The 27637-nt window shown below is 33.3% G+C and overlaps 1 protein-coding gene and 1 pseudogene across 1 annotated transcript; one reads left to right on the plus strand and one right to left on the minus strand.

Annotated features, from left to right (window-relative positions):
• The first annotated feature begins 2890 nt into the window (after nucleotides 1–2890).
• On the plus strand, nucleotides 2891–7559 carry LOC110737429 (annotated as a pseudogene).
• A 3085-nt stretch (nucleotides 7560–10644) lies between these two features.
• Nucleotides 10645–12509, minus strand: LOC110737430 (40S ribosomal protein S17-like). Its single transcript, XM_021917793.1, has 2 exons — nucleotides 12359–12509; nucleotides 10645–11315 (listed from the first exon to the last, which is right to left on the minus strand). Exon 2 carries the CDS (start codon nucleotides 11289–11291, stop codon nucleotides 10866–10868), a length of 426 nt encoding a protein of 141 aa, XP_021773485.1. The 5' UTR covers nucleotides 11292–11315; nucleotides 12359–12509; the 3' UTR covers nucleotides 10645–10865.
• Nucleotides 12510–27637: the final 15128 nt, after the last annotated feature.

Below are 27637 nucleotides of genomic sequence, written 5' to 3' on the forward strand. Positions count from 1 at the left end.
TCTGAACAAGAAAAGATGGTGGTTAGAGTCCCAATGGTTAACTGCGGCATGAATAAAATCAAAGTTAACAACTGGTTGCATATAATTCAATAAAGGGTCTAAGTGGTAAATTTTGAAAGCTAGTTTGTCCTCGGTTGAAAGGGAAGTGACCCATTGCTTCAAACGTTGTTCAAAGGTCTTCACCATTGTTCAAAAAAAAAGAGAGAGAAAAAGAATTTAGAGAGATTAATTCTTTTTAGTTTCTTATATTACTAAGCGAATGAATGCGAGATGAAGTGGCCAACCTCACGCACAGCCCTTGAATGAAAGCGCAACATCACACAGAGCAACGCACCCAACACAACCTCACGCGCAGCCCTCGAAGGCACCACAGAGCACGCACACCAACATCGCACACGCACACACCAACGCAGCACCCCACGCAAAGCACCGCAACATAACACGCAACAGAAAATTGAGCACCAACCCAAGATGAAATTAGGGTTTGAGACCCCTAATCTCGACCAAAATATTGAAAAAAATTATAATAAATTTGTGTATGTGGGGAAAAAAAATCAAAGCCCTAATTTCACAATTAAACAACAAATTGCAGAATTAAATTAGGAACAAACCAAGATCGAAAAAATCCTCTAGAAATTAGAGAGGCCTGATACCATGTTAAACTCAAGAATATTGTGGAGAAAACGGCTTAGCCCTTGCATTGATATTAATCACATCTATATACACAATACAATAGGAAATCTAACTTGCCTAAAATTCCTAACAAGATAAACTTAACATAAATACACCAAACAGACTCTAATAATCGATTCTCACCCCGCCCTTGTGACTCTCTAAACACCCTTTTTGGTTGAAGGGATTTGGCTAGAAAAGAAAAGAAAAGGTTTTAATATTTTCCCATATTTAGTTTGATGAATGATATGAGAATTTTAAGGAAAGAAAGTGAAATAAAGCCTCTTTACAAATTTTCAGCTTTCCTTTCCTCCTAAAATTGGAGGAATTCAACTGGAAAGAGAAAATAAAAGCATATTTCCTTTCTCTTCCTTTCATTAACCAAATCTCCTTCTTTTCCCTTCTTTTCCTTTCTTTTCCCCTCCCCTCCCTTCCTTTCTCTTCTTTTCCTTTACTAACAATGAACCAAACAAAGCCTTAAGTATAGAAGTCCTATTAGTAAAAGTTTTGTTTTACTTAACTTTTGTTTTATGGCAAAATAGGAGTTAACCTAAACAAATACTGTTTAAAAAGTCAAACAGGGGTTAACATAAAACAAATACTGTTCTTTAAGGACACTTTTTCATTATTTCACGGTATAAGATTATTATTATACCTTTCTTTCTGATAGCAACAGCATCTTCTTTTGGATCAGCAGTAACATTTAAGATTTGAAAACACAACTTTTACAACCTGGACTTTGTTAGACTAACTCATATAGAAACGTGAAGAGGTTGAATTTGGGCCAGCTGAATCCACGTAAAGTCTGCAAAATCTAAAAACCAAGTAAGAATAAAGAAGTTTATAGCCAAGCTAGATGACAAACAGAGAATAAAGAATTAGTTTGCGTGAAAGGAAACAATATGCATGTTAGCAAAATATGTTACATTGTTATAGCTAACATATCCTATCTCATCAAAAAAGAAAAAAAAATAAAATATGTTCAACTTTTCATATTTTATTCCGAGAGCCCTAATTTATCTTCATGATAAACAAAAATCATTTATCTAGTGTCATTATTAGAGTTGTCAATTCAGGTATTCAAGTAGGGTTTGGGTCGGGTCAAATTAGGTCTCGGGTCAAATCAGGATCAAGTTGTGTCGGGTCAATTTAGCCCTAATTTATCTTCATGATAAACAAAAATCATTTATCTAGTGTCATTATATTAGAGTTGTCAATTCAGGTATTCAAGTAGGGTTTGGGTCGGGTCAAATTAGGTCTCGGGTCAAATCAGGATCAAGTTGTGTCGGGTCAATTTAGCCTCAGATCAGGTTTCGGTCGGGTCAATTTCGGTTCAAGTAATTCCGGGTCGTTCATCCTTTCGGGTTTAGGTAGGGTCTGATTCGAGTCAAATTAATAACGGGTTTAATTTCAGGTTCGGATTGTATTGAGTCGGATTTGGTCGGGTTAATAGATAGTACATCCGGGTTCGGGTTAAGGTAGGGTCAGATAATTATATAGTCGGAATCTTAAAGTTGGATCATTCTTGGTTTTGGTTCAAGTTCAATTCGAATAAATTCGATGTGGTCAAGTTAATTTATTTAATTACGCTCTGCATAATTTGTTTAAGCATTATCAAGATTTTATTACACCTATATAAGAAGTAATAAAGAATAAAAGGTATATAAAATTTATTAAACCGTCCATGACTCGCTTCATTAACAGGTTGTGTTGGGTTATAAACGTTTTCAGGTTCTAATAGGGTCGGGTACTATGTTCGGGTTCGGATTGTTGTCGGGTCCTATTAAATTGGTTGACGGTTACTATCGGTTCGGGTGCGGGTTTGGATTCAGTTCATAAAATATTGAATCAAATCAGTTGTCGGTTAACATCGGGTTGGTTCGGGTCGGGTTACGGGTCACTAGTTTCACCCCATTGTTCGGGTATAGGTCAGGTTCAGATCATTATCGGTTCAGGTCAGGTCAAATTTTGACTGCTCTAGCTATTATTGAAAATAATTCGATCAAACATCCCAATCAGCATGACATTTTCATAAATAAATCAACATTAAATAATGAGACCCGCATTTAATAAAAGTTTTTACTTATTTACAAAAATGTCACTCAATAAATACTTTTTTGTTTATCATGAAGATAAACTTGTATTTTCTCTTCTCTTTTCTTTTCTGCCTTTATTTTGAATAAATAGTACAACACTAATATATATACACTCTATAGTTTATCATAGTCTATAGTTTATACCCTACTTCCTCTTTCTACCTAGTCCAAAACACCATCTATAGAACTTTAACCCTTTGTTTGAAATATAAGACAACATGCCTGAGCAAGGCTCATTGCCAGAAAGAAACGACGAGTTTTTGGTTAAATTAATAGACCCACTTGAACTTAGAATGTGGTCGTTTTATAGAGCTTGCATTGCAGAGTTTATTGCAACCCTTCTTTTCCTCTACATTACTATCCTTACTGTTATAGGACATAGTGTCCAAAGCGATGCGTCGTGTGGCGGTGTCGGAATTCTCGGCGTAGCTTGGGCTTTTGGTGGCATGATCTTCATCCTTGTTCATTGCACCGCGGGTATTTCAGGTAAGCTACCTATATTAATTAATTGTAACTATTGTAGTTTTATATTATTCGTTTACATGCATGCTTAAATTAGTCTTCCTTATTTGATATCTCTTAAACTTTTCTTAATTTGATTACGTACGTGAACAAATTTTCTTGTCTTTATTTGCATGTATGCATGAATGGTTTAAAAATAACTATAGGATACAAACATATTATTACTAGATAACAAAAGGTTAATTAGAGGGAAACTACCTTATAAAATACTTTTTCTGCAAATAATTATCTTGTAACTATTATTTTTAAATAAATAACTAATTTATATATGTTTCTATAGTAATCAACTTTAAAGTGACTTCCATATACTTAATTCTTATGGATTGATTTTTTTTTTTTTTTTTTTTTTTTAGTCAAACTTGTTAATAACGATTTTTCTTTTATAAAGATTCATATTTTTTTTTTTGGAAATTAATTAAAAATGCTTTGAAAATTCTAAAAATTAATTTCCAAAAAAATTAATTTAAAAAAAAAATTAAAATCATTTTTAATAAGTTTGACGGACAAAAAAAAAAGCAGTCAATAAAAAGTAATTATAGTGGTAGTCATTTTAAGGATGATTACTGCATGCACAATTTTTAAGCAATGAACTTTTTTTGTTGATAACACTACCAAGATAGAATCCATCCAAAATTTAGGTTATAGAGCCAATATTTATAGATCTTACACGTAATTAAGCTAAATTACTCGAAAAATAAAACCACTCTACACGCTATGCCATATTTGTTAATTTACCCCTTAATTAAAAACCCTGAAATAGGGGCAATCGATGTCAAATGGTGCATTTAAGGGTAGTTGGGGCTAAGTGAGTGTAACTACTGCATACTAATTAGAGGTAATGGGTAGCATGGACATTATATTTGTTGTAGGCCTCATTAGCTATAATTTGGAGGATATATTTTTATAAAAAAAAAACATTGCAAGGTAATTATGTGCAAAAAGAGTGTTTTATAGGGTTTTTTTAAAAAAAAAAATATTTACAATGGTAAGTTTTATCCAACTAGGTGGGCACATAAACCCGGCGGTGACACTCGGGATGCTCCTAGCGCGAAAAATCACACTGTTACGTGCAGTGTCGTATATGGTGGCTCAATGCTTGGGATCCATATGTGGAGTAGCGTTAGTAAAGGCGTTACACGGTGTTTACTACGACAAGTACGGTGGAGGAGCGAACAAGTTGTTACCTGGATACAGTACTAGCACCGGTTTGGCCGTTGAGATCATCGGTACCTTTGTTCTTGTTTACACCGTTTTCTCTACTACTGATGCTAAGCAAAAAAGCCAGGAATTTACATGTTCCTGTAAGTACCTCAGACTTACTTATTGATCCATGTTCATTTTAATTTTTTGAATTCAACTTTACATGTCTTAATTAATCTCAGTACGTACGTTATTATCTACAATGTATATACCATTACGCTAATAATTAGGATTCTAGGGACATACATAATTGTATTGGAATAATAGGGTGTCAAATGAGTAAGGACGAGTCTAAACTCTAAAGGACCTTTTTCTTAAATTAATTTCTTAGTTAAGTAATTCATGTAGAATTTGAAAAATTAATCCCTCAGAATCATGCGAGTATTTTATGATTAAAACTGCAAGTACATGTTCTATAGTATTATAGTGAAAGTTTTTTAGCTAAGTGATCGTTTGAAATGACTATTATAATGTTATACTAGTAATGATTATATAATTGACATATTAATCTCCAAGTAATACATTATAATACTTTATATTTAATATTTCGTATAAAATAGTATTATCAACTTTATATATTCATCAACTTTTATATTTATATTATTTTTATTTTTATTTTTTAATGCTTGAAATATATTAATTTTATGTTGGATTAAAATTTTCAAAAATTGTATTTGTATTGTATATATAAAAAGATTAATTATGTTCATATTATAATGTAAATATACCGGTTATATTATTTATCATTAAAATAATAAAATAGTAATATTTTAAACGACCGCTGCAAAACATCCTTTATAATTTATAAAGGTAAAGTTATGCCAATAGGATACAAAGAAAGAATAAAGGTAAAGTAGATTAAGAATTGAAAGTATTGTTAACATAAAAGAGCTGAATGAATTGAAGGTACTAGCACCACTTGCAATTGGATTTGCGGTATTTATGGTTCACCTTGCAACCATTCCCATCACCGGAACTAGCATTAATCCTGCTCGTAGTCTTGGAGCTGCAGTATTCTACAACCACCACAAGACCTGGAATGACCTTGTTAGTACAATTTACCTTCTTATCAACTCTCTTAACTTTCTTATTCATCTAAGACTATTATAATGATTAATGAATTATCTGTTTCATTTTACTGCCACTTTCAACCCTATCATATATGTTCCATTTTTTAAAAGTTTTTAGACAAATTATTATTATTATTATTATTTAGGAAAAATTGACAAGAATAATCCCAACTTTGCTCCGTTCTCCCAAAATAATCCCAACTTTCGATTATTTTTTAATAATTCCAACTTTGTATTTCATCCGCCCAAAACAGTCCCAATCGGTCATCCAACTTGCTATTATAAGTTAACGGACACGTGTCATCCTATGATAGGTTAAAAAACAAATAAATAAAAAGGAAAAAATAGAAAAAGAAAAAAATAAATAAACCCACCATCCTTAAACGGTTCAACCTAGCCACCGCCACTGCCGGCCCAACCCCCTGACTCCCAGGCTTCGGCCGCCGCCCAGACACCTTCCCCTTCCTCCGGCGCCACCTCGACCATTCTCCCCCTTCCCCTTAAACCACCATACCACCATTCCCTCACCCTAAAACCTCGCAAAACAGCCTAAAACTCCTTCCCACGCTCGACCGCCCCTTCCCCCACCCTTGAAACCCCAACGACTATGATTTCGAGGGTGGGGGAAGCGACGGACGGGCGTGGGAAGGGGTCTCTAAGGCTGTTTTGTGGGGTTTTAAGTGAGGGGATGGTGGTTTTGGCCTTTAGGGTGAGGGGATGGTGATTTAATTAAGGGGAAGAGGAAGGGATGACGGTGGGGATAGGGGTAGGGGTGACGCCGACAGCAGGCAGCTGGGTTTGGCGTCGTCAAGGGGAGGGGGAGAGGGTTGCGCCTGCCGGAGAAAATGGCTTGGGCGGTGCAGAGGGATGTCACGGATGTGGTGGTTTCTTTAAAAAATAATTTTGATTTTTTTTTGGAAACCTTTTAATTTTTGATCAATTAGTTTAGTTTTTTTTTTTTTTACCAATTACGTGATGACACGTGTGCATTAAAACCTTAAATAAAATTTGTGCCTATTTAATAGGTCACCGGTCACCTGGGTTTGTTTTGGGCGAATGGTGTATAAAGTTGGGATTATTAAAAATAATCGAAAGTTGGGATTATTTCGGCAAACGAAGCAAAGTTGGGATTATTCTTGTCAATTTTTCCTATTATTTATTCCCTCTCACATTCCGACATTCATTATTTTTCAATAATTATCACTTTCACTATATTTTCTGATGTAATATTCAACTACCTTACATATTTTATTAGTCAAAAAATTACATAAAGATATGTGTTAGTTAATTTATTAAAGTGTGACGCTTAGTATCATTTTTATCAATCAGTCTTGCATAAGGCGGTTTTACGTTAATTTTAATTTAAGACAGTCAATTTCAGGGTAACTTTAACAATTTTTATGGTAACATTAAACCTTTTAAGGGAAACTTTTAATTTGTAACGAATTTGATTGTATTTTAATATGTTATTTTCTAATTGATACATATTATCAAAGCTAATATGATTACTCTTATACATTATAAGTGTATTTTAAAGGTAAAATTTATGTTAGCAATATGGTAATTTTTATAATAACTTTAACCCATGTTACAATTATTTAATGAAATTCCGTGTTCATCAATAATTTGTCCATTTTAATTTATTTATCTATTTATTTAATTTTTAACAGGGTCATTTTTTAATTTAATAAAGCTGCGGTTGTATGATTTAATTTATAACATTTTTGTTTCCCTTACAATTATTGGTGATGTAGTGGATATTTTGGATTGGACCCTTCGTCGGAGCAGCAATTGCAACTTTCTACCACGAAGGTATCCTCAACGCTAAGATATTCAAGGCTTTGGGATTTTGAGCAGCTCTCAATAATAAATTTACCCTATGATATTGTATGTGAATTATTTATAAGTTCTTTATAAAAAAATTGCCTGTGAATTTCAAGAAATAAACTTTATTCATACCATTTTTCTAATTATTTCACCAAAGTTAATAGTACTTGTTGGCAATAACATCTGTGTCACTTAATCCTTAGAGGCTTATCAATTGAAAGTTGTTTTTAAAAGGATTCTTGATCTTTGCTTGAAAGAATTACAATTTTGCAATTCCATTTAGGAAATTTGAGCACTTAATATCGTGTTTGTGTCACACTTCACTTGCTTTCGTGCAGTCCTTTCGACTGGGATAGTCGGGAGTTACCGCACCTACTTGGAAGTTACCGCACCCTTAGTAGTTAATGATAGAGTATAAAACTTATTCCTGAGTCTCAACCACCAGTTTAAGTTTTTGGTTGAGATGGTCCATTTACATGGTATCAGAGCTAATGTGACATGGAGGTCACAAGTTCAAATCTCATTCACCCCTCCTTCAAAATGGAATTAATTTGCGCAGAGTATGAGAGGGCCTCCACCATCAACTTAAGCTGGTCACGGATTCGAATTTCATCCACCCCTCCTTCAAAGTGGAATTCATTCGCACTGGGTATGGGTATGCCTGTGTTGCATCTACATTTCAAGCCCAAATGGGCCTTTCATGTGAAGGGGAGTGATAGAGTATAAAACATATTCGTGGGCCTCAACCATCATTTTAAGATTTTGGTTGAGAGGGCCCTCTAACAGTTAAGGCTTATTCACTTCAGCTTAATTTCAGTTCAGTTCAACTGCTAATTTTCTACTCTCATATTCATTTCAACTCTATTCAGTTTAGTTCAGTTCAGCTCAGTAAATGCCAATACATCTTTTATTTATATTTTTACCATTATTCTCTCACTTATAAAGTTATAATCTACACAAACGAACTATTTGTAAAGAGAATTTACAAACCACGCCTATTATTTAACTCATCACACTTTTTATGTAGATGAAGGAATAGGATCTTTCAGCCTAACGTATGTGGTCTAGTAAAAAGGAAAGCACTTTCTAATCATGAGATTAGAGGTTCAATTCTCATTAGTAACAATTAAGGAAATGAGATTCCCTTACCTTCTCCCCAATCTCCAAATTGTCTAGTCCGTTATCCCAGACCAATTTGACCCATTAAGGGTTACGACTCGATAAGGCCCTTCATCTCCAATATGATGACATTTTTCATATTAATAGCTCAAATCATTTAAAGAAACGTACAAACCGTTTTGTGAACTCGCTAAAGTTAAGACCTATGAGATTAATAGTTGGGACCTTTTAATGAAAAATGTTCATAATTAGGATTAGTGGTGTCAACTTTTCTTACTACTCCCTCCGCCCACGATTATCTGCAACATTTACCATAAATAGGTGCTCTGATCTTTATTATCTAAAAAAAAAATTTCTTTACATTTTTAGTAAATTTAAAGAGTAAAATGACCACCTAGCTTACCCTTACTTTATTTTTTAAAATTTGTTTAACATCTTATAATTACACTTACTTACCAACTAATTACCACCATAACCTAGCCACTTTGCCGCACTAACACCAGCTCAAACGAGCCAAGAGCACCAGCCCCACCGACCAGCCATTCTCCGACCAGACCCAAGATCACCTAGAGCACCAGCCATTCTCCGACGTGGGTTTGAGTTCGGTGGGTTTTGTGATGGCCATCGACGGTTTCGGTGGGTTTCGTTGTGGCCACCGTGGATTTCGGTTTTAAGTTCGTGGGTTTCATGGTTGTCATCGTGGTGGGTTTCGATTCCAGATGTGGGGTCGTGGGTTCCTTGGTGGGTTTCTGTGGTCTTAGTTTCGATGGGTTGTGTGGAGGGTTTCGGTGGTCTTGGTTTCAGTGAGTTGTGTGGGGGGTTTCGGTGGTCTGGGTTTCAGTGAGTTGCATGGGGGGTTTTGGTGGTCTGGGTTTCAGTGGGTTATGTGGGGGGTTTTGGTGGTCTGGGTTTCGTGGTGGGTTTAAAGGGTTGCGCGGGAGGGTTTTGGTGGTCTGGGTTTCGTTGTGAGTTTGGAGGGTGGCGTGGGCATTGGTGGTTCGTGGGGTTGCATGGGTGTTGGTAGTTCGTGGGGTGGCGTGGTGGTTCAGCACTGACGCGAGTGGTGGTGGTTCTCCTTGTGTTTTTATTTTAAATTTGGATTAATTCTTCTCTCTCCTCTTAATTTTCAATAATGTTGTTTAAGAAGTTTTGTCTAACAGTCCGCAAAAAGGACGTTTGGTACAAATAATCGTGATTCAAAGGGAGTATTAAAAGTCAACACTCATAACCACGCATCTACCAATGTATAACAACGTTGTTTAAATAGAATAAGTTTAGATGAGTAAAAGATCCAACAATTCTCTTAACCACAAATAGGGGTGTAAATGAGCCGTTACGTTTGTGAACTACTCGCGAACAATCTCGATCAAAGCTTGGTCAAAACTCGTTTGTTAAGCTAACAATCTTGAACAAAAATTTTAACCTTATCAAATAGGTGAACATAGCTCAAACAAGATCATGTTCGACTCGGTAATGTTCATGAACAACTCGTTTAAGTCAATTTATATCTTTTATTCATACATATTTATAAAAAGTACTAATTATTTCATCATGTAAAAGCCTGAAAACTCCGTCATTACCTTTTTTCTATAGAAAAAAATATAAAAATCATAAAATTAAACGGATGTGTTAAAATTTGAAAGAAAAAAAAAACAAACAAACAAACCATTTTTTAATGATAAAAAAAGCTCATTTATTTAATCAAGCCGATTTAGACCCATTTAAGCTCGAACTTAAACTCAAAATGCAAACGAGTACGTTCGTGGACAAAGCTCGAACAAGCCAAATTCTTAACGAGCCTAGCTCGAACAAGATTTTTAAAAGCTCGTTCAAGCTCGAGATAGTTCGAACACGAATATTTCTTATCAAGCTTAGCTCGAACAGACAAAAACTCCGCTTGACCCAGATGTTTGCAGCTTTAACCACAAACACGTTCAACATAAGATGTGTACAGAGTGTAAAATTGAAAGGCGTTGTGTCAGACATTCAATCCTACACAAAGAATTACGCTTAACCCGCTCCTTAACTCAGTTCGGAGTAGCAAAAATTTACTTTCATTCAAAACGGTTATGCTTAAACCTTTCGCTCGTGTCCCCCAACCAACTTAGTCCGTAGGAAACAAAACACAGGAAACGGGGTAGCTTGACAATATAAAATAAACTCAAGTACTCAAAGTATCCACCAAAAAACTGTATGACAATATTAGTGCAAGTCTTACTAACATCAGCACTTTGTCCTACAAGACAAAATTGAAAATTTTGCAGACATCTAAGAAACAGAGAAAAATGAGCCCACACAAGGGCAGCTTCAAACCTATTAATTAGTTCTTGCACAACACATAAATAAACTCAAAATAGCCCTAGAACCTCCTTGGGCCTCCAGTTCCCCTGCTGAAGACTGGGGCAGGGGCCATATCCTCTGGCTCGGCCTTGGTGATTCCAGGAAGGTCAGACATACCAAGAGCGGCAAGCATATCAATGGTCTCTGGATCAACTTTGATGACATCAACCTTGATAGCAGACTCAGCAGGCACAAAGTCCATACGCCTTTCACGCTCCTCCTCTTGCAATTTCAAAGAAATTCCACGAACAGGGCCCTTTTGAATTCTCTTCATGAGATGAGTGGAAAATCCAGCAATCTTGTTACGCAGACGCTTTGAAGGAATAATGGCAACCTCTTCCAAGACCTTCTTGTTGGTATGGAAATCCAATGTCATTCGAGAATAATACTTCTCAATGACTTGGCGAGAGGACTTCTTCACAGTTTTTGTACGGACACGACCCATCTTAGTAGCTTAAAATGAACTTACCTGTATCAGCAATACATGAGCTAAATTAACTTACTTGCAACAAACAGAAAAGAAGCAACAAGATCTCAATCAATTAGAACAATCCATTTTAACATCACAATTCCAAAGCTAATTTCTTTACTCTACCCATATCAAGAAGCAAAGGGACCAAGTAAATAAACACAATCAGCGGCAATAACTCTTACTAATCAATTCGTAAACTTCGCTAATCTACGATTGGAAGATAGACAATTTTGATAAAAGCTGTCCAATTCACATGAGCTTTCATAGAGTATTCATAGGCCAAAACTGGTTTTCCATACCGTGTCAATGACTTATTTCTTCTACAATTATCGGGAATGACACACTACTACTCCTAATCCCCTCGCATTTTATCTTGCTTCTCATACCCTCCTTCCCAATTCTCCGTTCTCTTTGCATTCTAATTCATTTAACCAGGCAGAAAACAATCATCCACAACTTTTCAAACCAAATTTCCATTGAAATACTGTCTTTATTGTCAATACACTTCTCTTCTAAATTATTTCCCATTTAAATCAAACACATCCTGCTATAAAATACAATTTATTTCCGATGAATTCCCGACTAACTTTCAATCAGAATAATAAGAAACACCAAATCATTCTAATAAGTTACTGTAGTTAACTGCAAACAACAAACTATATGCATTATCATCTAAAGTGAAAAGCAGCTAACCATTTGAATCTCTAAATACTACAAATAGAGCTGAATATTAAAATAAACTGCTAAAAATAACTGAATATCACACTAAATTTAAAAGCGAAAATCAAGCGTTTCAGTAGCATCACATATCCCAAAACCTAACACAAATCACCATATAATACAACATTACAAATAAAAAATACGAGTAACCCAATTGAAGGAAAAACTAAACAAATAAAACCCAAATCTCAAAATTTGAAATTTTCCCAAATTCTAATCAATAACCGGTTCACTTAATTCGCAAAATAGAACGGAACAAGTAATTAAACAAAATCAATGTGAAATTATCAGCAACAGAATATGAAGGAGAGAGAAATTACCTGAAGATAAACGAAGTAGGGAAAGAGCACAAGGACTCTGGTGCGGCTGCTGTTGCTGGTAGAATGAAATGGGTGTTCCGAAGAGAAAAAGAAAGTGAAGAACTAAATATTAGGGTTTTGGAATACTACTGTTTTTAGGTTAGGGCTTTTTTTTCTATGCTTGGTGTTCATTTAATGGACTGTAATTCGTTTCTTTTTGGGCTTTTGAGCTGTTTAGTTTGGGATTACTAAGTTTTGATTTTTTGATTGGTGAAAGTGTTTGGGTCCATTTTTGTACTAAAGAGATTTAATTGAAGCAATCTCTAGATTGGTGTATAAAAACTGGACTTTTTTTTTTTTTTTTATGGGTTTGAATTGATTCAATCAACCCAAGAGCCACTGATTTTCGCGCACCCTATTCAATATCCGCACACTTTATTGGTTATCCTAAACAAGTTTGTTGTTGGCGATTACAGTGAGAGAACACTAAACTAAATTCATTTTACTATAAGTAAGTATTTGGAAGTTATCTCTCAACGGAAGTGAAAGTCATTCTCATACTAGAAATTTACTCAAAACAATATATATGAGATATATAGATATTGTAACAAATCTAATTGAAGATTTAAAAGAAAATAATAGAGAGCAATTTGGTTATTTCTATCGTGTCATGGTGGAAGAAACCGTAAGAGTCATAACTGTTGAATTAAGGAATTTTGGATCTAATTCTCAACAGGCGGTTACCAGACAGGATAATCGTAAATATAAATGAGACTCTAAACGCTACTAACGTGGCTCTATCCAAGAGTATAGAAACCAAAAAAGTTACAAGACTATAGCCTTTAGTGGAGAAACATAACCAATGAAATGAAAAATTGATGAGTGTTTTAACTACTCAAGCTAGTGGGATTACTAAAGCAAATCAATGGGAAAATATTCTTCTAGGAATCCCTTGATAAGAGTACGTGACAAAATCTCATGTCAATCCACCCCCTCAGTCAATGCCAAGAAGCATCCCTTCTATTGCCGCTGATGAGGGGTGTATGGGCGAAGGAAAGTTAGTGATTCTAGATTAGGTTATGAGTCAGAATATATTTGTAATGGGAACAATATTTGTGTATTTTTGAAGTGAATTTCAAGTGAGTAGGGTGCATTACATATATAGGTCTGAAACACATATTGATGCATGGATTATAGAGTGCACAAGCTTGATGAAACTCACATGCACTGTAAAATAAAATTAGAAAGATAGAGACTAAACTCAGTGAAGCACATGTAATTAATTAGTGGGGTAAATTAGAACCATTAACAAGTAGCAGGGTTTAATTTTTTGGCTACCAATTTGGTGGGGTGATACAATCCATACAACTACATTTATACAATAATTACTATCCTACTTAACGATATCACGTACATGCTTATTAAAGAGCATTTAACATTTTGACCTTAAAACAACCAATTAGCTTAAATACTAAAGTATACATATATATTATATCCTATCCTATATACTATACATTACATATTAGCAAAAATTTACAAGAATGAGACAAACTTTGGGTGATCTTCTTCAAACATGAAAAACTTTGAATTTTTCTAGTACAAGATAAAGTTTGATATGTATTTTTTTTTTTTAAAAAAAACACGAAAATTTATGGTTACATGGTGAATAGGTCACCCTTTTATATTTATTTTTTGTATTTTTGTAAAATATATATTTTGTATTATGTTGTGTTTATTTTGTATTTAACTTAATTTTTAACTGATTATAACTTCTTTTTAATTATAAATATTATTATTTTAATTATTATTTTACTTTTAATGATAAAAAAAAGAAAAAAAACCAACCCCAAAAAACCCAGCAACCCCGAAATCCATCCCACCACCCCGCGAACCTCACTACCCACCTACAATCCCACCCATGAACCCCCCTACTGGCGGGGTTCATCGGTGAGATTTGGGGTTGGTGGGATCGATGGGTGGTGGGATGGGATTTTGATTTAATTTTCTTATTATTTTTTTAGGAATAATAATAATAATATAATAATAATAATAATATGTTTTTGTCGGTAATAATAATAATAATAATAATAATAATAATAAAAATAATAATGTGTGGTTTTGTCGAAAACTATCAAATAAAACCTAGTTAAATTTTGTGAGAAATCACCTAATAAAAAATGTTGTAAAGAAATTGTCAAATAAAAGGCAAAATGTTGGCCGAATTGCCACCGTTGACCTATAATTTTGTTGTTGACCCACCTCAAACATCCCCGAAACCACCAATTGCATCCCCAAAACCAACACAACTCGCTTGAAACTACCTCCACCATGCCAAAACCTATAACACCCTTAAATCTCCCTCTACGGAAATACGAGTATAATACGTATAATTATACCGTAGAGATAGACTTAGGAGTGTTACCATCGCGTGATTACGCAAGGCTACTCAAATACAATTAAACAAGGCTACTCAAATACTTAACTCAATAACATGACTCCACCTGAAAATAGTCAACACTACTTACCATTAGGATAAACAGGGCAAACCAAAACAAATAGGAAATACGGATTAGCAAAATATGCTAAGTACGATAAGTGCGAGATAATGTAAAAACTCAATTTTATTTGCAAACATGCTTTTAAAACCAATTTCAATAATTAATGTAGTAATTTCAAAATTCATGATTTGAAACCAATACCAATAATCCAATATTTCAATAGAATAATTAATAAAACTAATTCCTCTTTTAAAACCAATTCCTCACCCAAGTGTGCACCCCCCTCCCCCCCAAGCTAGTCTTCTTATATTACAAGGTTATTCTTGAGGGGTAATAGGGAACCCGGGCCTTTTAAGCAGCACTAGAGAGGGGATAGAGACTCGAGACTGAAAACTAATGTCCTTCTTCCTTTGAGCCTCGCAGGTGCTAAAGAAGAATGAGAAAACGGTCCACTTTCTTCTTACACGTCGGTTTTTTCCATGATTGAAGTCTTGCTGCAAAGACTCCTTCCTCCTTCGTTCACAACTCCGCGCGAAAATCCGAATTCAAGGTTAAGGCGAATTCGGTATTCTCAGTTGCCTTGTCGCGCAGTAGATGCAATAAAGCTTGTAAAGCTTTAATTCAATAATTCGCATAGTGGGATTACTAACATGCTTCTAAAGCTTTAATTCGATAATAGTTCGATAAATCCTCCGTAAATAAAATAAACCATTATAATAGTTTAAATCAAAACTTCTTTTTATCCAAATAAATCGTGCTCTCAAAATCAACCTTTTAATAAATAATGGAGAATAAAATCTCATATTAATAACCTTTCAAAATCAAAAAATCTTCCTTTGACAACCTTTTTATTCAATTCAAAAAACTTTTCAAATCAATTCCTTTATTTAAACATGATAAGTAATTCATACCATTCAAAACATGATATGAAAATCAATCCTTCAAAAATACATTTATTAAAACAAATATTAAAATCAATACCTCCAACATAATTTATTTCATAAATCACAATTCAAATCAATTTAATTCAATCACCAATAAAATCATACAAATGTTATTCAAACCAATCACTTTCAAAGGTATCTAGCAACCTAAATGTATCTTGATTCCGAATATCAATCAACACTTCACACTTTCGAAGTTCAATCACGAATACACCTTACAAATAACATAACCATAAGGTTATCACAACATAAACTCAAAACTAATGTGCATGGAATATAAAACTCTTTTAAAATAATAAATCAATATAAAATTATAGCTTTGAAATAGGTATTTATATTTTAGAAAGCTAACCATGAAGAAGATAAAAGAATAGGATTAAAGAGAATTGAGTTTTCGTTGAAAATAATAGGCAGAACTTACAGAGATCATAACTCCTTCCATATAACTCCTAATTGGGTGATTCTTGAGCCTAACCTCAAGGATTTTTTGAGAGGAACAATCGTATTTGAAACATTGAAACCCCAAAAACCGACCAGAAGTACCCGAAAATAGGCTTTTAATGTGATAATGTATGAAAAGAGTAGAAAGAAAAGTATGAGAAGGTTTAGCGAAAAGAAGATAAGAGAGAAGAAGAGAATTGGGTTTTGGTATGAATAATATGAGAGATATGAAGGGGGTATTTATTGGCTCATGAATGAAAGAATTTTATGGTAGGAGAATGTAGAAAGAATTATGGTAAAAATAATTAAGGAAATTATTTGGAGAAGCCGAGAAGAGAGTAAAAAAATTATGGAAAGTTTAATATTAAGGTGACTAAGCATAATTAATTTAAGGAAGGTGTATTATCATGAAATATAATATGGCAAAAAAGATTACTTGGAGAATAATCAAGGAAGATATAAGTTAGGAAAATAAGATGATCAAATATTTAGGAGATGGAAAAATAAAATAAATGAAAATAAGAGATTTTAAGGAGACAATTAAAAATACAAATTACCAAAATAATTTACCCAAATTCCAACCAAGGGGGCCGAATATTTTGAGCTTTCATGCTCCAAATTTTTGGATTTCCTTTGTAGTATTTAGGGAATGTTTTTGCTAGATTTAAAAAATTAAAAATAATTGTGTAAGTAATATTTATTTTACAAAATAATTAATTAATAAAATATCAATTATTCACCAAATAAATTAACCTAGAAAATCATATTTTCCACACTAGGAATATCCGAAAATCTTAGTCAATAATTAGGAATTTTTGAAATTTATGAATCAAATAATAAAATATAGGTTTTGCTTTAATTAACATATCCGAAAATATAAATAATTCGATTTTTAAAATAAAATAAATGGATAATAAATATTATCAAAATTTAAAATAATAATTAGGTTTTCAAAATAATTATGGCGTCAAAATTTAAATATCATTGTGGCTCCAAAATTCAAATATTAATTTCAATTACTAAAATACCCTTTTTAGGAAATAATAATTAATTAGAAAAATATGTATCAAAATACAGGGTATAACCTCCCCAAAAATAACCTTACCACCTTAAAAACACAACCCTCACAATGGTTTTAAGTTATGTTTTCAGGTAGGTCAATGGTGGAAAATATTTGATTCGTCTCAATGAGTATTTTATCAATATTCAATGTTTTATTATTACTAATATGCAATTAAAGATATTCATGGTCACAGTAATGCGTTGGCAAACGTGTACCATCAAAGTGAGAAGATCAATGTGTAACAAAGGAACTACAGTCTAGGGGTGAACAATAATGATCGAATATTCGAATTATGAGATATCCGATATTCGAATATGATTCGAAAAGTTTTGGATAACGGGTATCCTATTTTCGAAAAATGTTCAAATCGGATATATCATATATTCGATATTTCAAGTTTGTAATAATTTTTAAGAAAATACCATTAGTACCCAAAATTTTTGATATTTGTATCAAATATCCTATATTTGATATTTGATATCTGAAATATTTTGAGTATATGTTGGATATCGGATATTCGAAAATTGGTATCCAAATAGGGAAAATACAAGTTACTATGCAAGATAAATGAATTTTTGTTAATCTGATGACATTTTTGTAAATATATTGAAAAGTAAGGTCATTTATTCAGTACTTTTGGTGAGCTATCCAATTACTATTTGCTTTTTGCTTTTACTGTTTGGTGAGGAAATGACACATGTACCCCTCAACTAGTACATGAAAAGACGCATATACCCCTCCACTGGTACTTGAAAAGACAATTATACCCCCAGATAAACAAATTTGTTTATTTGGAGAATTAATTGGGTATCCCTCATCCAAATAAGTATTTTAATATCTAAAAGATAAGTTTTGGGTTAGATATTTGATCAAAATTGAGCACTACTCTCTTCATTTTTAAATATTTGCTCCACTTTTCATTTTTGGCCGTTTTTTTAAAAATACTTACTTTATTTTCTTATTTGGAAAACTTTTACAATATTTAATTTCTTTCTCTCAACTAGTGGACCGAACATAAATCATATTTTATTAATTTTATATTTTCTCTACTCTTATTCTCTCGAGTACTTTTATTTTTTACGGAGTACACTTTTTTATTTTTCTACCTATCCCACTACCTTCATATTTTATTATTTTCTCTAATTTATCCTAAAATTTCGCGCATGAAGAAATAGAGCAAGGATGATGTGAAAACAGAGGGACTAATTGGATATATTCTAAATTATTGAATCGAGTACAAATCAGATCAATAGATATACAAATCTTCATATAGTTTTGCTCATCACTACTCCCTTCGTTTTTATTTAAGTGCCCCCAATTTAACTTTGACACTATTCATATACATCGCTTTGATCATTGTTTGTGCTTTATATGTATAACAAAAAATATAATAAATGTGTACTTATTAGAATCGTTTCAAAACATAGTTTTCAAATATCAATTTTTTTAAAATATATAATTTATACTTCAGCGTTGAAACACTTCACTTTTCAAGCTTGCCGATGCATGCTTTCAATCGTTGATTTTTTTAATTACCAATCTGTAAAAATTATAAACATTTGATAAAAAAATAGAATGAATCAAGACGAATCTAACAAGATATCACATAACTATATTTTTATATAAGTATAAATCATTAAAAATAGTCAAAGTGAAACACATGAATACTGTAAAGTCAAACTGTTACAACTATTAAAAAAAAACGAAGGATATACTTTTGAAAAAAATTGCCATGATTAATCTCAATTTTGCTCTATCTCCTAATATTAATCTCAACTTTAGTTTATTTTTTATTAATCCTAACTTTATACCCTATCCGCTCCTATATTGCACCCAACCGGTCATCTATATTAATGTAGCAAGTTACCAAACACGTGATTCGTTAAATTATTTTTTTTAAATAAAATAAATAAATTTAAAAAAAAAATTAAAAACAAAATTATAAAAACAAATTTTACAACCAACCCAGAAGGTTGGCAAGCGGCAACCCCTGCCACCTCCGACCAACCCCTCCCTTCCCCCTTCGTTTTCGGCCTCTTCCCTATCGGTTTCCGGCCGCCACAGCCTTCCCTCCACCGATTACGCCACTCCTAGGTTTCACCTCCCCCGATTCCAGCACTCTTAGGATTCCCCTCCCTGATTTCTCCACTCCTAGGTTTCCCTTCCCCCACTTCCGCCATAAACAACCATGAAATCGGCCAATTTATGGTTGAAACCAACCATTCAGCCCTAAAATCGACCGATTTCGGCCGTGGGTGGCCAATTTTGGTGGTTGTTTGTGAAAGAGGTGGTTGTTTTTTGGTGGGAACTAGCCAGTTTAGGGTTGGGAAAAGTATGGGCAGGTTTCTCGTTAGTCGAAGGTGGGGCAGGGTCTGGTTGCACTACGGCTGTTGTTGGTGGTTAGGTGGCTGGTTAGTTTTATGGTTTATAATTTTTTTTCATCCAATAAAATATTGACACGTGTGCAAAAAAAAAATCCAACTGTAACACCCCAAATCTCCCTCTACGGAAATATTAGTATAATACATATAATTATACCGTAGAGATAGACTTGGGTGTATTACCGCCACGTGATTACGCAAGTCTACTCAAAATACTACTTAACTCAACAACAAAACTTGCAGCGGAAACTCAACTTTCTTTTATTAATACTTATAAAAATAGTAACATTGTTATGAGTGCTAAAAAATAAAGACAAGACCAACTTTACTAAACTAGGTGAAGCAAATCCCGGGACTCCCATATGCTCATTCATGACTCCACCTGAAAATAGTCAACACTGCTTACCATTACGATAAACAGGACGAAGCAAAACAAATAAGAAATATGGATTAGCAAATTATGCTAAGTACGATAAGTGCAAGTATAGTGTAAACTCAATTTATTTGCAAACATACTTTTAAAACCAATTCCAATAATTAATCCAATAAATTCAAAACTCATTATTCCAAAATCGATTCCAATGATTCAATATTCAAAATAATAGTTAATAAAACCAATTCCTTTATTAAGAACCAATTCCTTTTAATCCAATTCCTCACCCAAGTGTGCACACCCCCCAAGCTAGTCTCCTTATATTACAAGGCTATTCTAGAGGAAAGACCCGGTCATACAAAGTCCAAGGTCTTATCAATAAACCAAATCCACATAGTGGGATTACTAACATGCTTATAAAGTGACAGGGTAAAGTCGTATCCCCAAATAAAAAATAATTCCTAAATCCTCTAACTAATGTAGATAGGGAAGTAGGATCGAATCCACAGAGAAACGAGTCTTTCTATTCCTAATTAATTAATATAATCTAGATTATAAAGTAACCAAAATATAATGATCAAAGGAAACTAAACTACGAAGAGTAAAAGTGGGAAAGAATAAAAGTAGGAGGAAAAACAATGAATAAAAGGCCTAGGGCATAGGTTTACCAATAAATAATATTACAGGGTAAAACATAATAATCAATCATCAATTCATACATTAATCAGATCATAAAGGGCTTTCGCTACGTATTACAATCACACAATTAATTTACCGGTATTAAATCTCATCTCTCGAATCTCAACTTAACCATTTATAAATTAACCTGCCTATTGAAACTAGACCTAAACATTAATTCTCATATGTCAAATCTCGAATCAATATTGTCAAACTCATGCATAAAAGATCTCCGTAAATCTAGTCACAGAGCATTAAATCAATCAATAGGAAAATAATCTAGCATTGACAATTAACAACAATAAATTACCCCTTCATATTATTTATAGATCCCCACAAACCCTAGAAAGAAACTTACTTACACATAATTAAAATTAAATTAATCAAAGCTATTAAAGAAAGCATGATAAAAAGCAAGAATCAAGAGAAGAGAATAATAGTATTAAATTAATAAGAAAACAAAATAATAAATCTTGAAGTGAATAAAGAAAAGTCGGAAACAAAACAAAAACTAAAACTAAACTACGTAAAAGTTAAACTAAGAAAAGAAATTAACAAACTAAAAACTAAACTATAATAAAAACTTGCCTAACTTCTACGTACTACTATTGCCTCCTTTTATGAGTCAACTTCTAACCCCTAATCCCACTAAAACTCAAATTACTACTCCTCTAAACAATGTAAACCGAGTAAGTCAGCAAACAAAACTCAAACAACCGGCCCAATTTGTAGCCCATTAATTACTAACGCTGATGCGAGATCGGGCCCGGTCAGTCTTCAGTTTTCACACATATTCTTAGGTGCACATTCATGGACCTAGAAATAGATGTAACAACAGCACAATATGAGCATTAGCTTTTCAGAATGTGAACATTAGGTTTCTTCTCCTTTATTTTTCTCCTTCATTTTTTATTTTCTCTCTCCTTTGTTTTTTTATTTTTTTCCCCTTTTTTGATTGAATTTGTTTCTTACACCATGAAAGTAGTTATTAAGTATGACTTTTTGTGTGAATTTCAATTTTGTGCTTTAATTTCGATTGATTAAGGTATATATGAATCTTTGAATTCACAAATTATACTCTATTTTTTCTCCTTCGTTCTTTAACTTTTTCCTCTGTTTTTGTTTTTGTTTTTTTTTTTCTATTTTTCTCATTTTTTCGATATAATGATTGAATATGTTACTTACAATGTGGAATTGGTTGTTTATCTGCTTTTTTTGAATTCATATGAATTGAATTTTTTTTTTAGCTTCGATCAATTTCATTTGTGTATGAATTTCATTTGATTTTCTGCATTTTTTTTATCAATGAACATAGTCATGCAAAATATGAACATATGCATAGGTTCCCTTAAATGTGAACATTAACTTTTCAGAAAGTGAACATAACATAAAACATATGAACATATGCATTTCAGAAAGTAAACATAACAATTCAAAATATGAACGTAAGCATTGGTTTCCTTAAAGTGAATATAACCATTTAAAAGGTGAACATATGCGTAAAAAATATGATCATATGCATTTAAGAGAGAGAAGATATGCATAAACAGACTTATTGAGAACAACAAATATTTACTATGAATATTTACATTATGAACATATAAAATATTATTATGAATATAAGGCATTTTATTATGAACATAAAAAATTGAAGAAATAAAAATAATATGATTATGAAACATATGCATCATAATTCATAAGTATTAAAAATATGAACATATGCATTGGTTCATTTTTGAATGCGTATGAACATAATTAAGCATTTCAGAAGGTGAACAAATACATAAAAAAAATATGAACATGTGGATTTAGAAAGTGAATATAAGCATTTCAGAAAGTTTACAAACGAATTCAAAATATGAACATAAGAATTCAAAATATAAACATATGCATTTCAAAATGTGAACATAAAATATCCGTTTGATTTCACTAATTTTTTTGACAATTCCAATAATAAATTTCGAACAATATTCAAACAAAATTAAGTGATAATCATATAAATGCAAACAAAATTAAGTGAAATTTACATAAAATTGCCTTTTTGGGGAGGATCCTTTTGATTTTGCATCTCTTTCCTAATGTCCATTGAAGTTTTTGCAGTTTTTTAGTGAAAGAATGAAATAGAGGAGAGAGAAAGTGAAAAGGAGGAGAGAGAAAATCATATAGAAGAAGAAGATTTTTGAGTTTGGAAATAACGTTACATTTATTGGGTGTGGGTGGGTGTATTGCAGTTTGCGTGTTTTTTAGTTTTAGTGCTTTTTATTAATTGGGTTGTGTTTAATTAGGCTTTTGGGCTACGTTGTTACACCTATTTAAGGTGCACAAGGGTGCACCTTAGACTAATTACAGTTTTCACGGCTAGCAACTTTAGGAGATTGGATCTTTCCCTTGAATTGGGCTTCTTAAGATTCAGGTCCAAAATACTTCTACTCACTACTTGATTCATGCTAGTTAATTGGACTTTCGTAGCTTACTCACTTAATCGAGTCCTTAATCACCCAACCACACTACAAGAAAACAGCAAAATTGCGACACAAAAAATTCGTCGGAACTTATCCAATATCCGTCGGAAATAAGGTTTCCGACGGAATTCCGTCGAAAACGTTCGTCGGAAAACACTTTGTAGGAAATTGGTCATTTTCCGACGGAATTTCCATCGTAAACCTCATCTCCGACGGAAATTACGACGGAAATAACTTTGTTGGAATTGAAATTGACTTTAACTGAAGGTCCGTCGCAATTTTCCGACGGAAAAACATCCGTCGCAAACTAAAAATTCCGACGGAATTTTCTGTTGGAAAATATAATTTCCGACGGAATTTTTCGTCGCAAAATATATTTTCTGACGGAAAATTCCGTCGAAATTTTTTGTTTGCGAGTAAAAATTCCGTCGGAATTTTTAGTTAGCGAGGAAATATTCCGTCGGAATTTTTAGTTTGCAAGGAAAAATTCCGTCGGAATTTTTAGTTTGCGAGGAAATATTCCGTCGAAATTTTTTGTTTGCGAGGAAAACTTCCGTTAGAAAGACCTTCCAACCCGCCAGAAATTTTTGTAAAAAAATTGCATTTCCAAACCTGAATTTTGTTTATAATAAATCGACAAAAAATGTATTTCAAAACCTGAAGTTGTTGTTTAAAAAAAATTAATTACCAACCTACGAAATTATATTTATATATATATATATAATAATAATAATAATAATAATAATAATAATAATAATAATTATTATTATTATTATTATTATTATTATGTGCTAGTACAAAAGATAGTCCATAATTTGGTATCTATACCAAACAAAAGTTATGTTAGAGTGAATCTTTGCTAGACTAAAGCTAAGCTACGCAATCGCCTGGGTACCCTGGCCTGCTCCACCACTACCCGAGTCGTCCCTTGGGTCTCGATGCTGAGGATGAATGGTGGAACATGAGTCGTTGTTGGTGAAACGACTCATCATCTCATCAATACTCTCCTTGTATCTCCTCTCTATTTCAGCCATTCAGGAGTCAATTCGGCTTTGCATCTTGGCTTCCATTTGAGTTTGGAGAGCTTGCACCCTGCGTTCCATCTGATCTTGCATCTGAGAAATGATAGACGGCGTGTATTGCTGTGAAGAACGGGAAACTCGACCCATCCAGTTGCCATAGTAGAGCTCTGCACTTTGGCCAAGATGCGGATACAGTTAAACTCTTCGGAATGCCCTTGATCTTGAGACTGACCAAATGCATCCAAAACCATTTCACGATATTCATTTGACTTCCTTCCACGAGTTCCTGGAAACCCTTCCCCATGACACATCCACTCATACTAATTAGGTAAAAAACCACTGCGATACAAATGAAGTTTAATCGTATCCGCATCCCAAAGACGTTTGTTTTTGCATTTAAAACATGGACACCTAACTTCATTCGGGTTGCTACTCTCGGGATGATCTTCCACATATTTAAGGAATTCATCTCCCCCCTTCAAGAACTCAGGATTAATAGAATTCCTAACCTTCCTTTCGTACATCCAGCTACGTTTTTTTCGTTTCATGATTACAAGTTCTACACAACTAACACATATGCCATTAATCACATTAGTCAGAAAGCACAATATATATTCATTATAGATCAAAGTGTTATGGAAATGCAAATGAGAAGAGAAATGATTTCCAAGGGTCCTTATCACTCCAACCTAACCCATCCTTGGACGTTCAATCTCACTAGTGAATGTATGCCAGGATTTCAATTCTATGGAAAATCCGGCAGCATCTCCCTACAGTTCCCCAAGTACACGATATAGGCGATTAGAAACACCTATATATGTACCTAGAAAACATTGTAGATAAATGACAAGCAAGAATCTTCCTTAGAATTAAAACAAAGGAATACATTCACCACTTAAGTGAGAATAAACGTACAAGGACAGTCCCAACCAGGGACTATTCAAGACATACTCCTAATGTGTATGCCTTGAACGGGTATCTAGGTATATGATTATGCAAATGATTTATTTAAAAATATATATACTTAACTAACATACATAATATTAAACAAATATATCAAGATTAAACTAAACAAGAGAAACATATCATAACACCATACTATTAATATAAACCAAATCAAATCAAACCAAAGTAAACTAATATATCATATTAAACTAAACCAAACCAAACTACCATTTTATATATTAAACTAAACTAACATATTTATAAAAAATACTAAACTAAATTAAGATACTTTATATTAAAATAAATTAAACTAAAACACATTATATTAACATAAACTTAACTAAACTACATTATGTTAAACAAAACTAAACCAAACTAACATTGTTTTTTTAAAGAGAAGGGAGCAATTAATTAATTATAAGAGATGACCAATGTGACTAAATTAACCAAACTAACCTACATACATACATTATAATTAAAACCCAACACACTATCTAATAACCAAACTAACATACATACATACATTATATTAGGGTTTGTAATGTAACTAACCTTTACGTCTGCTCTTCTATTTAACAATTAAACCAACAAAATTGTACAAATACTACAAAAAATTAAAAATAAATAAAATAATTAAGGGTTTATGATTAAACAAAATTAAATTGAAAAAGGGGGGGGGGAGCAAAGGACAACTTACTCGAATTTTTAGCCGGACGCAATGTAGGTGCTTCAGTCACGACGAGGGGACGGACGGAGTTGCGTTGTGGTGGTTAAAGGTTAGCCGGTGGTGGTTTTTTTGAAAATTAAAAAAAACCAAAACTTAGAGGACAACACTTACCTATAGGCGGCAGTTGCGTCGCCGGAAACAACCACCGGCGTCGGGGGAACACTCGACAGCTCTCTCTTCCTCCTTCTCTTTCTCTTTCTCGTTCTCTTTCTCCTCTCTCTTTCTTTCACCCTTCTTTCTCTCTTTCGTTCTCGGCGGCGGGTATGCGTCAACGGCAGGCGTCACTGTGCGTCGCCGGCAAGAGTTAACGCGCCGCCGTCTACTTCTCTCTCCTTCTCTTTCTCTTTCTCCTTCTACTTCCGTCTTTCCCCCTTTTTTTTAGGTCAAGCCAAATGATTTAATTTTGGGTAATTTTCAAAAATAACACATAAATTCCGACGGAAAAAAATTCCGTCGTAATAATAATTTTCCGACGGAATATTCCGTCGGAAAATTATTATTACGACGGAATTTTTTTCCGTCGGAAAATTTACGACGGAAAAAGCATCGTAAATCATATTTTCCGTCGCTACATTGCGACGAAACGTACTCCGTCGAAAATTGTGAACTTTGCGACGGAAAAAAAAGAGGTCCGTCGCAACAATTCCGTCGCCATTTAGGCTATTTCTAGTAGTGCCAAATTCCTTTAACTCGGTCTTGCACTTCAAATATACGGTCATAAATAACGTTCAAACTCCAATATCTTCGTAATGGTTTAATAAGCTCGGTAATTGTCATAATTCTACAAATTCCTACAAAATAATATCAACTCTACAAAAACACTAGAAAACGTATATTAGTAATAAAAATAGCTCCGCAGAGCTCAAATCAGCACAAATATGACCGTAGGATGGGGAATAAAAATATATATAAAATAGACTCATCAAACTCCCCCAAGCCAAACCTTTGCTTGTCCCTAAGAAAAGCAATGAATAAATAAATCAATACTTCACCCCAAAAATAATTTAAATCAATAAATATGATTCGAGGTAAAGGCAACAAACATGTATTAAAGTCAATCAATCAAATCCATCCAACTACCAATCTTCCCTAACAATTGTCAAATAGAGTAAACCACATGAGCATATAGAATTCAAGACTAGTGCTCACACACTCAACTCTCATTTATGTGGTGAGTAAAAGATGTATTCGGTCGCTCTCCAACCCAACCCCTTTAATGTGAACAAATGCCCTCCCAAACTCACACACTCGTGTGTTTGAAAAGACATACACTCAACCTAATAGTCGACTCGGAATATGTCAAGTCATAACTTGCATTGATAAGCAACACTTTCACATCTACACAACTCTATGCACAAGGTCGGAAGGTCTTTAAAGCTTGTAATGTAAGGCTAGGGTAAAGGGTATGATAAATTTGGGAATATGTGAGAGAAAAACTATGCATTACGGGAGCCAAATCCTACTAAACCCATGATAAAAAATAAATGATGATCATACATCTCCAAGAACATAACTAACTCCAACAAGAATCCACCAAATACAACTCCAAACAATATAAACAATCCCAACACTTACAATTTCACTCATAAGAATATAACAATGTAAAACTTGAGTGAACAACAAACTTTGAACTCATTCTTTTTTTTCTTTTCAAACTTGAATTTTTTTCTTCTTTTTTTTTTCTTGAACAACCTTTATATAGATAATTTGAACATATAAAAATTTGAACATATAAGGATATTCAACTTTTAAACTCATCAAAACAA

The sequence above is a fragment of the Chenopodium quinoa genome, unplaced genomic scaffold (assembly GCF_001683475.1).
Source record: "Chenopodium quinoa cultivar QQ74 unplaced genomic scaffold, ASM168347v1, whole genome shotgun sequence".
Classification (NCBI taxonomy): Eukaryota; Viridiplantae; Streptophyta; class Magnoliopsida; order Caryophyllales; family Amaranthaceae; genus Chenopodium; species Chenopodium quinoa.